The sequence below is a fragment of the Penicillium cataractarum genome (assembly GCF_028827025.1).
Source record: "Penicillium cataractarum strain IBT 29864 chromosome Unknown utg000009l, whole genome shotgun sequence".
Taxonomy (NCBI): domain Eukaryota; kingdom Fungi; phylum Ascomycota; class Eurotiomycetes; order Eurotiales; family Aspergillaceae; genus Penicillium; species Penicillium cataractarum.
In genome coordinates, this window is record NW_026622745.1 from 663,963 (window position 1) to 678,526 (window position 14,564).

Here is a 14,564-nt window from a genome sequence, read left to right on the forward strand (position 1 = left end):
AATCAGGCCCGGTCCGCAGCCTTCGGCCTATTTATTTAGCCTTTAGCTTCTTTTTAGTCAGATTCATCCAAGGCCGTCATTTTACATCCGTGGGTATGTAGTATAGAGAGAGTTGATTGATTTTCAGAGGAGATAGGTAATTGGATCGTTCGTTACATAGAAATGCGCTTTTACACAGGCGAAATTTGAGGTAGGCTAAGAAGATATTTTGGTCGACCTCGTTAAAGTCTGCTAAGACTAATACATGCAGCTTTGTTTACAATTACAATTGACACGTAAATGTAGGTAGATTTGATTAACTTTTTGTTTCTTTACTCTCGACATGAATCATTCTATAAGAGTTATCAAAAGAGTTATCAAAAGAGGTGTTGAAAGAGGTGTTGAAAGAGGTGTTGAAAGAGGTGTTGAAAGAGGTGTTGAAAGAGGTGTTGAAAGAGGTGTTGAAAGAGGTGTTGAAAGAGGTGTTGAAAGAGGTGTCGAAAGAGGTAACAAAATATGTGTTAGAAGTGAATAGTCAATTCCTCCGAGATGGTAGAAAGTTAGTAGTAAATATTTCAACCCCCGCTGTACCAACAACTCCTGTCACCCAAACATGTCTCTCCACTTCTACCGCCCCCACCCTCGCCAAGTAAGCTCTCAGTACTAGAATTTCTGCTGCTTCCGATACCAAGCCCAAGAATTGTGTCTTCTCATATTACCCGTTATGATGGTGGTCATCATGAATGGCTTTTCCTTGGCAAGTTCGCTCGGGCGAGACTCGGTCTAATACGGACCCTATTACTCCGTCGGCGTATTTCGAATGCTGCCGGATTACAGTGGAGCCAGTTTCAGTAAGCACCGAAGGACTAGTAGGTGGATCGGTCTATAGATCCTTGTGTCTGCAGTGCAGTAGATCTGTTGATATGCATAGAGAGCCTCATCCAGCACGTTTTCATACGAAGGAAAATTCCCCGAGAGTTCCATACCAAGACCTCATTCAATCAGAGACGTGGCGTGACCGAGCTTTGGGGGCCATGGTGATATGGCCTCGACAGTTCCCAAAATGGACAAAGTAAGAAATGAAGAACGATAGCGAAGACAATATCAGTATAAATTAAATAACGGGCGCCTGCACTCTCGAGGCTGGTTTAACAGAGCTCAGGCTTCTACATCACAAGACTACATAATGTCGCTCGACACGAAACAGAGGGACGAGATCCTCGCCCAAGATGCCATTGAGCCCATGGCCATCATTGGTATGGCCGCCCGATACCCGGGAGAGGCTTCTACCTTGTCGGGCTTTTGGGATATGATCAGTAATGCACGCTCGGCTCATTCAGAGGTGCCCGCTGATCGATGGAACGTTGATTCGTGGTACCATCCCAATAATGATCGCAAAGGCACTGTACGTTTGACACAGAATTGTCGTGTTTGCAGTCTTCAGTGAAACTGACCCAGTGCTATAGACCAACGTCAAGACTGGCTGCTTCTTGTCTGAGGATGTGTCCGTCTTTGACGCTCCCTTCTTTTCTATGACCTCCCAAGAGGCAGCTGGTATGGACCCCATGCAGCGTCTCATGCTCGAGGTGGCCTACGAGAGCTTGGAGAATGCAGGCATTCCCATGCAAACTCTCCCAGGGACGATGACCAGCGTCTACTGCGGCTGCTTCACGGGCGACTATGGCGATCTCGCAAACAGCGACATCTACGATGCAGCCCCCTATCAGGCAACTGGCAAAGGAAAGGCCATGTTATCTAACCGTGTCTCCTGGTTCTTTGATTTACGCGGATCATCCTTCACTGTCGACACCGCATGCAGCTCTAGTTTGTACGCCTTGCATTTGGCGTGCCAGTCGCTCCGTCTGAAGGAATCGAAAATGGTACGTCCCGGAGATACTCCCATACACTCCAGTTCGGGGTGTACCCATTCCCTCCCTCCTCTGCCCATCAAAGGCTCGTGATCAATCTAACAGAAGTGCATGTATAGGCCATTGTTGGCGGAACCAACTTGCTTCTCACCCCTGACATGATGCACTCCCTGACAGCTCAACATTTCTTGAGCCCTGACGGAGTCAGCCATACATTCGACGCCCGGGCCAATGGCTACGGTCGTGGTGAGGGTATTGGGGCAATCATTTTGAAGCCCTTGCGCGATGCTCTGGCTGATGGAGACACTATTCGTGCCATCATTCGAGGCAGTGGCCTCAACCAGGACGGTCGAACTCCAGGCATTACGATGCCCGCCGCGGCCGCGCAGGCAGATCTCATCCGCACCACATATGCGGATGCTGGCCTCTCCTAGCCGACACTGGCTTCTTTCAAGCACATGGAACAGGTGAGGCAGTCTGAATCCATTTTATAACTCTGTATGTCCGAGAAAAACAAGGCTAAACGCTAGGTTCATTTAGGAACGGCACTGGGCGACCCAATTGAGCTTTCCGCCATCGGCGCGACGTTCGGGAAGGCCCGTCAGCCTGAGCAGCCTCCCCTATACGTTAGCTCAGTCAAAACCAACATTGGACATACGGAAGGTGCTTCGGGCTTGGCCGGAGTCATCGCCGCAGTCCTAAGTTTGGAGCAGGGCTTCATCCCTCCGAATGCAGGATGGGAAACTCTCAACCCTAAGCTGCGTCTCGATGACTGGAAGGTGGCTCTGCCGCCAAAGTCCATGGCATGGCCTAGTGAGGGCCTTCGTCGTGCCAGTGTAAACTCTTTTGGGTATGTCCTTTCAATTTCATCCTCAGAGTAGCGGTCCGCAGATTCTAACAGTATCTGTTCAACTAGCTATGGAGGTGCCAATGCGCACGTCATCATCGACGATGCATACAATTACCTCACGAGTCGCGGTCTGACCGGCAATCATCAAACTACTGCGATCAGCCCCCAATTGGATGCTGACTCAGGCTTCAACTCGGACAATGTGTCCGAAGAATCAGATATGGAAGAAGACTCTGAGCGCCAGCATCTCTATGTGTTCTCGGCCTTTGACCAAGGAACCCTCCAGCGAATGGCCAAGATCTATGCGGACTCCATTGACAAAAACCTGCAGTCTTCCAAGAGCCTTTCCCCGGCGCAGGACCTGCAGTTGATGCAGAATCGCATGGAGGACATGGCCCACACTCTCGCAACCCGACGAACTATCTTCGGCTACCGTAGCTTTGCCACGGCTAGCTCGCTGGAAGACCTTGTTGAGACTCTCCGGGATGGACTGCCTAAACTTGGTCGCGTTTCCAAGGCCGATAATGTCATCTGGGTCTTCACCGGACAGGGTGCACAGTGGCCGACGATGGGCCTGGAGTTGCTCGCGCATCCGGCCTTCCGTGCTAGTTTGGAGAGAACTCAAACTGCTTTAGAGCAGTGCGGCTGCACCTGGAACGTCTTTGACGAGCTCAAGGTAACCAGCAGCAAGCGGCTAGACAGCCCAATCTTTAGTCAGCCTATGTGTACCGCCGTGCAACTGGGTTTGGTTGATCTGATGAGATATTGGGGAGTGCGTCCCAGGGCTGTTGTTGGCCATTCGAGTGGCGAAATCGGTAAGTCGAGAGCACTCGTTACGCCCATGGATATGATTTACTGACTCCCATGTAGGAGCCGCTTATGCGTCCGGAGCAATCTCCCATGAAGATGCTGTCAAGATCGCTTACCACCGTGGTGTCTACTCCGCTGACGTCGGCAACCGTCAGGAAGGGATCGTGGGAGGCATGTTGGCCGCTGGTCTCAGTCCTGAAGAAGCGCAGCCCTACCTCGATCGTGTTACTGAGGGCACTGCAACCATCGCCTGCTACAATTCACCTAGCAGTGTGACCATTTCCGGAGATCACAAGGCGATTGTGCAGCTCGAGGAAAGCATGAAGAAAGATCAGAAATTTGCTCGCCAACTTCGCGTGCAGACCGCATATCACTCAGCTCACATGGATTTGGTTGCTGAAGACTACAAGACTGCCATGGGAACCATTACTCCTGTGGCCAAGGCGAAGGATGCCGTCCCTATGTTTTCGTCTGTGACTGGAGCAATGATCGACCCGTCGGAGCTCGGCACTTGTTACTGGGTTCAGAACATGGTGCAACCAGTTCGGTTTGCCGAAGCTATGTCTAGCCTGTTGACCTATGCCCCGGCCATGCGCGGCCGACGACGCGCTACTCCGATTGAGTACAGCGCAGTTGTTGAGCTGGGTCCCCACGAAGCCCTGAAGGGTCCTATCAACCAGATTGTTACCAGCGTGAATAGCAAGCTCGCTTCAACCCTCACCTACACGTCGGCCTTGAAGCGCGGCCAGGACGCTCAGGCCACTGCTCTTGCGGCCGCCGCGACGCTCTGGAGCTTAGGCCACGCAGTGGATATCACCAAGGTCAATGGCATCAACGCAGACTATCAGCCCCGAACCTTGGTGGACCTTCCACCTTACCCGTGGAATCATGACAAGGGTTTCTGGCATGAATCGTACAGTAGCCGCTCTAAGCGGTTCCAGAAGTATCCCCGGACCGACCTCCTCGGTGCTCCTGTGCACGACCAGAACCCTATGGCACCCCGATGGAGAAACATTCTGCGCCTGCCTGAAAACCCTTGGCTACAGGACCACAACATTCAAGGATCTATCCTCTTCCCTGCGGCCGGTATGTTGGCGATGGTCATCGAAGCTGCCAATCAAATTGCAGACGCTCGTATGCCCAAGGCCTTTGAGCTCTGCAATGTGCGATTTGACCGCGGCCTGGTGATCCCCTCGGCCGAACACTCCATCGAGACTATCCTGAACCTCCAGCCCCTAGATGCCACTGAGGCAGCACAGGCCTCTTGGTTTGACTTCCATCTCTACTCCTGCTCCGCCTCAGGATCATGGGCAGAGCATTCATCGGGTACGGTACGGATCTTATTTGACGAGACTGACTCTGAATGGAATTCGCACCGCGACCAGTATGCTGAGGTTCAGAAACGCTGCACACAGACCAGCGTGCGCGCTTTCTATAACGGCCTGGATGCAGTGGGCATGCACTACGGCCCCAGTTTCAAGAACATGACTGAAGCGCACGCTCATGGGCCCAGCCGCTCTGCACACGGAACCATCACCGTTCCTGATACTAAGAGTAGCATGCCCAATCAGTTCGAGTTCCCTCATATCATCCACCCTGCCACCCTGGACGCAATGTTCCATCTGCTGTTTGTCGGTGATACTGGCGGCAGCCCTATGCGTGAAGCCTCCGTCCCAGTCTCGTTGGAACGGTTGTTCGTTTCTGCAACGATCCCGTCAACTGCGGGTCTTGAACTGAAGGGTTTCACTCAGTGTCACTCCAAGAGCCAGCGCGAGACCGCCGGAACAGTCGTCATGTCCACAGCTGGATTCGACCAGCCGGGTCTGATTATTCAAGAGTTTGTGGCCCGAGAAGTGACTTCATCTGCCGTACCCCCCGCACCGATGCACTCTCTCAGTGAGTCGCAGGCCCCTAAGCGAACCGGTCACCTACAGTGGGCTGAGGATATCGAGCACTGGAAGGGAGAAGCAGTGATTCAGAGCGGCGAGGCAGCAATCGCGGATCAGACTCTCACCTCAGCAGAGGAGGTGCAGCTTCAAGTCGATGGATGGCTGCAGAGAATCTGTCACAAGGAGCCAGAATTGAACGTACTGGTTATCGGTGAATCGTTGGTTGATATCGTCCGGAAATACGGACCTCTCGCAAGCCGACGATTCTGCTTCCGCAGATGCACAGTTGCTGCCACGTCGCAAGAGGAGCTGGAGCGTGTGAAGCAGGCACTTGGTGACGCATTTGACAAGTTGGAGTATATCCAACTAGATTTGAGTGAGGGAGTCAAGCGCGATCTCCCTGAATTTGATCTCATCTTGTCTAGCACGAGCCCCCAGTCAGACTTGGATATCGAAGTCAGCCTGAAGTCTCTCCGCTCCTTGCTCCGTGCTGGTGGTCGGCTCCTTCTCGCAGGTCAAGATGCAGACACAGTCGAGAAGCAAGCTTGGAATGACAGACTTGTACTCGCAGGCCTGGAGCCCAGCCAGGTTTACAACCAGACATCTCAGAGTACTATTGTGATTACATCGGTGGCCAATGCCAAGGACAGCAACCCTGAGGAAATTGTCATCCTGCAGGCACCTAACATGACGCCCGCGCTTGTCGCTCTGCAAGCCAACCTTGAGCGTGCCATTTCTGCGCAGGAAATCCCAGTCCGGGCCGTCACTCTTGCCGAGAGCGCCAACCTGGCCGACAAATGGATCATCTCTCTGGTTGAAATTGAAGAGCCCTTTGTTCTGGGTTGGAGTGAGGAAAGTCTCACCCAATTCCAAAATCTTGTCACCTCTGCCGAGTACGTGCTCTGGATTACTCGTGGAGGACAGCTTCTCAACTCCTCCAACATTGAATGGAGTCCCACCATTGGTCTGCTTCGCACACTGCGTGTCGAAATGGCAAAGTTGACGATCCCGCACTTGGATCTGTCACCTGCCATAGACCTTTCATCTAGCAGTGCAGTTGAGGTCATTCTAGCATGCTTTGATGCTTCCTCCCCGGCCAAATCCTACCAGACCGAGATGGAGTATGCAGAGAAGGACGGAACTATCTGGATTCCTCGTTTCATGAGCAACAACAGCTTCGATCACGAGATTGATCGCCATGCTGCTCAGTTGAAGTCGCTCTTGCAGCCCCTTCAGCAGAATGATCGGGCTCTACGTCTCTCTGCCGGCAAGACAGGATTACTGAGCGACCTGCGCTGGGTGGACGACGAGATTAACACCTCTGCACTGGGCGAGAACGAGGTCGAGATTCAGGTCCAATACGTCAGCCTTGAGGAGGCTGATGTTCGCATTGCCAAGGGTTTCAGCCAAAACACGGGTATCGGTGGCCAGGTTGCCGGAAAGGTCACACGTGTGGGATCCCTGGTCTCGCGGTTCCAGGTCGGGCAGCAGGTCGTTGCGGTCAGACCTGAGGGTTGCCGCATGTATGCTCGTCAATCGCAGGACTTGGTGCAGCCCGTGCCCCAGCAGGTCGGCTCTATTCAAGCCGTTTCAGCTTTCAAGGCCTATGCCACGGCCTACTACGCTCTGGTCAATTTGACCGGTATCCAAGCTGACGATTCGGTTCTGGTGCACGGTGCTGCTGGCGAAATTGGCCAGGCCGCCATTCAATTGGCTCAGCACCTCGGAGCCAATGTATATGTCACGGCAAAGTCGGAGGAGGAGAAAGCGACTCTTCAGAAGCTACACTCAATTCCTGCGGACCAAGTCTTCGACTCACACAGTGGGGCATTTGCGCGCAGTGTGCTTCGTGCTACCAAGGGTGAGGGTGTCAATGTCGTGCTCAACTTGGCCGATGACGATGCGGCTCGGCCAGCGTGGCTGTGTGTTGGTGAATTCGGACGATTCATCGAGTTTGGTGATAGAGGTAAGGAATCACAGCATCTAATTCACGAGCGCACTTGCTAATCATTTTTTCTTCAGACCAATCTTTCTACCACGGACTGTCTTCTGCCCGACAGACCAATGTTATCTTTGCCAACCTGGACATTGAAGTCTTGGAACGGAACCGGACGCGCGTGATTTCAGATATCCTATCAAAGGTCCAGGTCCTGCTTGCGAATGGCCACCTGAAGCCAGGCTCCACGCCTGAGGTCTATCCTGCATCCCAGGTTGAGCAGGCTTTGCAAACCATTGAACAGGGCACCAGCAAAACAGTTTTGGATCTGACGAGCGATGAACCCGTGCCAGTCATTCTGCCGCGACCTGCAGCGCTTCAACTCGACCCCGAGGCCACCTATATTCTCAGTGGAGGATTGGGAGGACTGGGTCCCAGCATCGCCGAGATGATGATTGAGCACGGCGCCCGTCATCTTGTCTTCCTCTCCCGCTCCGGACCCAAGTCTGCAGACGCGCAGGAACATATCCGCCGATTGAGCGGCCTGGGCTGCCGCGCTGAAGCCTTTGCCTGTGATACCGGCAGTTTGGAATCCGTGCAGTCTATCCAGAAGCTGGGAATCGAGCAAGGATGGAACATCCGGGGTGTCATTCAATGCGCCATGGTGCTGCGCGATAGCACCTTCGAGAACATGACCCACCAGAAATGGACCGAGTCTATTCAGCCGAAGATCTACGGCAGTTGGAACCTGCACCAGGTGTTTGGCAGTCAACCTCTCGACTTCTTCATCATGCTGTCGTCTGTTTCCGGAGTCATCGGTAACCCAGCGCAGGGTAACTACACGGCCGGAAACACCTACCAGGATGGACTGGCGCTGTATCGCCGCCAGTCCGGACTGCCTGGTACGGCACTGGCAGTCGGTGCCGTGATGGACGTCGGCGCGTTTGCCGATAACTCATACTTTGAGAACTTCCTCGAGAAGTTCGAGCACTTGGCGTCCTTGACCGTTAAGATCGAAGAAGTGATGATCATTTTGCAGACGCTGATGAAGGGAAAGACCGAGGATGGTGTTGCAGTGCCGCCACTTCTGGCCATGGGCTTCACCGAACAGCTGAAGCGCGAAGGCAACATTACCAGTCTGTGGCCTAAGGACCGCAAGTTTGACCACCGCATTGAGCTGCCCGAGGATGGCGCGTCTGACGCCGGAGCTTCGAAGGTTCGCCTCGCTGATCTCCTGGCGAAGGTGACCGACCTTGCAGAGGCTGGCCAGGTTGTCGAGGATGCGCTGAAGGCCAACCTGGCCAACGCGATGACTGCGTCGGCTGAGGATGTCGATGCCGATAAGCCCCTGCACTCGTACGGCGTGGACAGCTTGAAGGCGGTCGAAGTGCGCAATTGGCTGTTCCGTGAGTTGAAATGCGATATCTCCGTCTTTGATATCTTGAGTCCCATGCCGCTGGCGAAGCTCAGTGTCAACATTGCTCAGAAGAGCAAGTTCCTGCCGGAGAGTGTCAGGCAACAGGAGATGGAGTGAGTGCAGAGCCCAAATTGCCACCTCCTTGCTCTGTGCGTAGTAATTAAAGCACCCCATAGAGTTTGCAGCACATAGAAGATACACTTGAACCTTGTTTCCTAACGATCTTTCGGATGTCTTTCCAAACATCTTTCCAACCATCTTTCCAGACAGCCCTACTCATAAGCTGCCTTCTGTCTCCCCAATTGGCCCTGTATATGATCCAAATATTATGCCGAAGCATGACCTTGAAAGCCCTAATTCCCCGTAGAAAATCCTCCGAGTGTCAGCATATAAAGAGCTCATCATTCCCACCCATCAAGTCTTGGACTGTCTTTTATTTCTCTTCTCTAGTATCCCCTGCCTTACCGCTTCTCTCTTCCCCAGCCCTTCCAGCATGAAAGCGATTAAGATCGTCGGCTCCCGACGGGCCAAAGTCACCACCAAAGCCGCCATGCCTGAACTCGCCCCCGACTGCGTTCTCATTAAAACCAAAGCCGTGGCCCTAAACCCAACAGACTGGAAGCACATTGATTTCATCTCGATCCGGGGGGCGACAGTGGGATGTGATTATGCGGGCATTATTGAAGAAATCGGGGCAGAGGTAGATCCTGCGCATGGATTGCAGGTTGGAGATCGTGTCGCGGGGTTTAACCACGGATGTAAGTCCATACGTCTAATAGCTTCTTTGCCATCGATTTCCATCTTGCCTATATTTTGTGTCAAAGAATCAAAGTTTCACAGTTGACTTCTTGGTTATGGCAGGTAATGGAGAGAATCTATCGGATGGTTCATTCGCCGAGTACATCGCCGTCAAGGCACACATCAACATCAAGCTGCCCGACTGGGTATCGTTCGCCGACGGAGCCACGCTGGCCGTGGGTATCACGACTGTCGCCCAGGGAATGTACCAGCAACTCCAATTGCCATTGCCGGATCCATCATTCCCATTATCCACGCAGCCCGGAGCAGCCAAGGAGCCCATTCTCATCTACGGCGGGAGCACCGCCACCGGCACGCTGGCCATTCAGTTTGCCAAACTGTATGTTGAATCCCCGACTTATACTATCCACCACATGTCTGACGTCCTTTCTAACCAATTTACAATCAGATCCGGATACACAGTTATCACTACCTGTTCGCCGCACAATTTCGAGCTCGTGCGAGCACGCGGGGCGGATCATGTCCTCGATCACCACTCGCCGGCCCTGGCACAAGACATTCGGGCGCTGACGGGCAATCAACTTTGCATAGTACTGGACTGCATCACGACGGGTGAGTCTATCATTAAATGCTGCGATGCACTGGCCCCGCCGTCGCCTGATCGTCGGCTTCAATACTGCGGGCTGTTCACCGTTGGGGCGCTGCCACGAGCTGATGTCGAAGCGGGCTTCACCATGGCTTACACGGCTCTGGGCGAGTCGTTCCAGAAGTGGGATAACTACTACCCCGGTAGTGTCGAGGATGCACAGTTTATTGGGGATTTCATGAAGTTGACGTCGCGGCTGCTGGAGGGCAGACAGGTTCAGACGCATCCGGCGGAGGTGGGCGAGGGTGGATTAGATGGCGTTTTGAAGGGACTGGATCGTTTACGAAGAGGAGATGTCAGTGGCGTCAAACTCGTATATACGCTATAGTTTGGTTTCAATTCGTTGCTTTATACTGTCTTCTTTTTCTGCCGTTCGTCCACGTTCGTCGCGAGTGATCCTAAGCCACTCTGATTTTTGGTGGCGTTTATAAGCCTATTTAGAACCGCAGATCCCAGCCAATCTGAGGGCCGAGCTTGGGCAGCTCATCGGCGACGCTCTGCACGTCCTTGTCACCACGGCCACTCAAGCACAGGACGATATCCTTGCCGGGTCCCAGCCTCTTTGCGGTCTGGATGGCACCCCAGACGGCGTGGGAGGTCTCCAGGGCGGGGATGATACCTTCCAACTGGCTCAGCAGTCGGAAGCCCTCCAGGGCCTGGGCATCAGTGGCCGACAAGAAGCTTGCGCGGTTGCTCTCCTTCCAGCCCGCGAGCTCCGGACCGACACCAGGGTAATCGAGACCAGCCGAGACAGAGTGGGTGTCGGAAATCTGGCCATGCTGGTCCTGCAGGACATAGGTTCGCACACCGTGCAGCACGCCGACGGAGCCGCGACTCAGGGTCGCCGAGTGGCGGGTAGTGTCCAAACCGTCACCAGCGGCTTCCACACCGACGAGCTCAACCGAAGGGACCTTAGAGAAGGGGTAGAACATGCCGACGGCGTTAGAGCCACCACCGACACAGGCAACGACGGCATCCGGGCTCTTGCCGAGCTCGGCCATCTGGGCCTTTGTTTCCTCTCCAATTACACTCTGGAAGGTACGCACCATAGTCGGGAAGGGATGAGGGCCAATCGCAGATCCAATGATATAATGCGTGGTGTCCAAGCGGGTGATCCATGCCCGGAAGGCTTCATTCACGGCGTCACGGAGGGTGCGCGAACCGGCTTCGACAGGGACCACAGTGGCTCCCAAAAGACGGATACGGAAGACGTTCAACGCTTGACGGCGGACATCCTCTGCTCCCATATAGATCGTGCACTTCATACCGAACTTAGCACAGACCGTCGCCGTAGCCACACCGTGCTGACCGGCGCCAGTCTCGGCAATGATCTCCGTCTTTCCTAGGCGACGTGCCACCAGGATCTGGCCCAGGGCGTTGTTGATCTTGTGAGAACCGGTGTGGTTGAGATCCTCGCGCTTCAGCCAGATGTTCGCGCCACCGGCGTACTCGGAGAGTCGCTGGGCCTGGTGCAGGCTGGAGGGGCGGCCCATAAAGGGATAGTAGGACTTGTATTCCTCCCAGAAAGCGGGATCGTTCCTCGCGGCCTCAAACCCAGCATCTAGTTCGGCCAAACAAGTAGTGAGCGCCTCTGGGGCATACTGTCCACCGAAAATACCGAATTTTCCAGATCCCTCCGTCGTCGCAGTCTCGTCGTCGGCCGTAGATTGGGTGGCAACGTTCTGCTTCTGGCTCGGCGTGGAAGCCAAGGGCTCGCCGACGCGACCCTTTCGCTGGGTGATGTTAAAGCAATACTCCTCCACGGCCCGGGCGGCCTGTCCGGCAGGGGCGTCTCCAAGGACTGTGATAACCTGGCTACCGATGACGGCGCCATCGGCGATAGAGGTGACACTCAGGAAATGTTCGCGTGTGCTGATACCAAATCCGACGGCAACTGGCACATTGCCAGAAAGCTCCTTGACTCGCTGGATGAGGGCGGGCAGGTCAGAGTTAAGAGTGCCCGTGGCGCCCGTGACACCCATTCGCGAGACGAGATAGATGAAGGAGTCGGCAATCTGGCAGAGGGACTTCATACGGTCTTCGGTGGTAGAGGGGGCGATCAGGGGGACGTAGGAGAGACTATGATTTCGCTTGAGTTAGTTGATTTCCCTTGTATGGAGGAGTGCGTCAGGGGAGAGTTTGGTGGGCGCCCTACCCAGTCTTGGTGCAGCCATTGCGGAAGCGCACAGCTTCCTCGGGCGGCAGGTCGACGATAATGAAGCCATTGACACCGGCCTCGAGACAGTCCGCAAGCAGCTGTGACTGTCCGTAACGGAGAATGGGGTTATAGTAGCCCATGAACAAGACCGGAGTGGTCAGCCCCTTCTGTCGCGCCGTCCGCACCATCTCCAACATGGAGGTGATAGTGACGCCATTCTGCAGGGCCTTCAGGTTCGATTTTTGGATGGTAGGACCGTCGGCGATAGGATCGGTAAAGGGCAGGCCGAGTTCAATGATATCTTGCGCAATTGATTAGCATTTCTGCTGTCGCGGGGGATATCGACCGCGAGTGACTCACCAGCGCCGCCGGCCTGCATGCCCAGCATGATGTCCGGGGTTTCCTCCGCGGTAGGGAAACCGGCGGTCACATAGGTGACCAGAGCCGGACGGCCCTCCTGCTGGCATTGAGCGAACACGTTCTTGAGGTGGTCCATGGTGGGATCACTGGTTGCGAGGGGCGGGGAGGGGGGAAGTGGGGGAGAGAGTAAAAAGATAAAGAGGCGCGGTGAGTCCGACTCAAATTCCCAAGTCCGAGCCAACGATACGAGAAGGAATTGGGGCCAGACTGGCACATCTCACAACGGTGGAGTAGACCGCCTACGAAGCCGCTTTCTTGAGGATGTCAGTGACAAATAAACCCGGCAGAATCAGTATATTCCCTCCTGACCTCAATTCCCTCTCCAAATCATCCAAGAGCCAACGGGCCGAGCCGCAAAATCGGCCGACTTTTCGCCCCCATCAAAGACCCAACAAATGGGCGATATCGGCCACTCCAAAGTTCGGCATCGCCTGCAACTAGTCCTTAGTTGCAGGCTGCTCGTATCGCAGTCTCGCCTGATTTATCATGGTGATTGGACGGACTCGTGGCTAGATGGTCTTTGCTTACTTCAAGCCTAGAGGCTACTGGGCTTGGTTGCCACGCAAGTGGACACGTTAGTTAACGTTGCAGAACACCATGGCACGACCAAGACGGCTAAATTCTCCTTACTCGATATTGCGCGAGCTGATATAGAGAGCCCTGGGGGCCAGAATGGTCCCCTTCGTGAAGAAGATTTTTTCTCGCGGCGCGAAAAGATGCACCTTCTCTCGACAACGATGCAGTCCAAGGTTCGCAGCGCGTGCGAAGAATGCCATGAGCGCAAGATTCGTTGTCTCTTGCCGTCAGAGGGAGGTGCTTGTCAGGCCTGTCTGACTTCCAAGCGCCAATGCTACTTTCTCCCCCGCCATAAAGCTGGTCGACCACGGAGGGGCAATCGCCCCTTGTCTAGTCTGCCGGCCAGTCGACATACCACTCCTGCGCCGATACCCTGTCTGTCTCCCAGGAGTGACGGCGCCAACGCGGAAAGGAACAGGGCCAGGAACGAGGCTGCTCCAGAAAACACATGGCAATTGGAGGGTGCGACGCTGCCAGGGTCCTTTCTGGGTAACGGTACCTCTAGCGATGGCCTCACCATGCCGTCCGACCTTCACGCCTTTCCCAGTCCTCCCATCTCCCAGTTTCCAATGCTCCCCGACTACTTCTCTATGGACGAGTCCATCGGCGTCCGCGCCATTTCACAAAGCACCGACCCAAGCGACAGCTCGTTATCGTCGCCAGCGCGGGTTGTGAGCCCGCTGGTTCACGGGCACGAGGGCAGCCGCTTTCCCCGTATAGTATCGCCCATGTGGCCGGAGATGTCAGTCCCGCAGGCGGGTGACACTGAGAGCGTCGGTCTAGATCGGTGGAAAAACAGCTCCGTGTCCTTTGCGACCCTGCTTGAGAAATGCAGTGAGCTCGACTGCGCATCGAAGGTGCTCAAAGAGCGCGACCAGCGGACAGGCATTCACCTTCATCTTCCTCCCATTCTCCGCGCAATTGACGCACTCTGCGACCAATGTGCCGCCTTCATCCACGAGCACCCGGCTCCTTGCCCCAAGGAATCCCTGGACCCTGCCGTTCTGGCCTTGGTGATTGCGGCCAATTTCAAGGTCCTCGAAGTCTGCGCCTTGCTAGTATCGCTGAGCGTCTCCAATGTGCAGCGTCCGCATGACCAGCTCCTGCTGAAACGCATCGATTTCAATCTCACGCAGACCAAGATCGCTCTGGTAGCGATGAAGGAACAAGAGATGACGTCGCCCTCAGTGTTCCAGACTGCGCTTGACCAGGGGGTGCGGATTCATCAGCAAATCGTCTTGATGACTGAGAGCTGA

The 14,564-nt window shown here is 54.6% G+C and overlaps 4 protein-coding genes across 4 annotated transcripts; 3 read left to right on the forward strand and 1 right to left on the reverse strand.

Annotated features, from left to right (window-relative positions):
• Positions 1-1,165: 1,165 nt before the first annotated feature.
• Positions 1,166-8,866, forward strand: N7496_010895 (type I polyketide synthase; the record flags this gene model as incomplete). Its single annotated transcript, XM_056703808.1, has 8 exons — positions 1,166-1,384; positions 1,446-1,859; positions 1,967-2,195; positions 2,282-2,314; positions 2,388-2,697; positions 2,764-3,512; positions 3,568-7,362; positions 7,419-8,866. The coding sequence occupies 8 exons, from the start codon at positions 1,166-1,168 to the stop codon at positions 8,864-8,866; spliced, it is 7,197 nt and encodes a 2,398-aa protein (XP_056549768.1).
• A 376-nt stretch (positions 8,867-9,242) lies between these two features.
• N7496_010896 (zinc-binding alcohol dehydrogenase family protein) lies at positions 9,243-10,482 on the forward strand (the record flags this gene model as incomplete). The annotated part of the gene is made up of 2 exons (XM_056703809.1): positions 9,243-9,507; positions 9,590-10,482. 2 exons carry the CDS (start codon positions 9,243-9,245, stop codon positions 10,480-10,482), a joined length of 1,158 nt encoding a protein of 385 aa, XP_056549769.1.
• A 109-nt stretch (positions 10,483-10,591) lies between these two features.
• N7496_010897 (Tryptophan synthase) lies at positions 10,592-12,808 on the reverse strand (the record flags this gene model as incomplete). The annotated part of the gene is made up of 3 exons (XM_056703810.1): positions 10,592-12,233; positions 12,310-12,613; positions 12,673-12,808. The coding sequence occupies 3 exons, from the start codon at positions 12,806-12,808 to the stop codon at positions 10,592-10,594; spliced, it is 2,082 nt and encodes a 693-aa protein (XP_056549770.1).
• Positions 12,809-13,469: 661 nt separating this feature from the next.
• On the forward strand, positions 13,470-14,564 carry N7496_010898 (Zn(II)2Cys6 transcription factor domain-containing protein; the record flags this gene model as incomplete). The annotated part of the gene is made up of 1 exon (XM_056703811.1): positions 13,470-14,564. One exon carries the CDS (start codon positions 13,470-13,472, stop codon positions 14,562-14,564), a length of 1,095 nt encoding a protein of 364 aa, XP_056549771.1.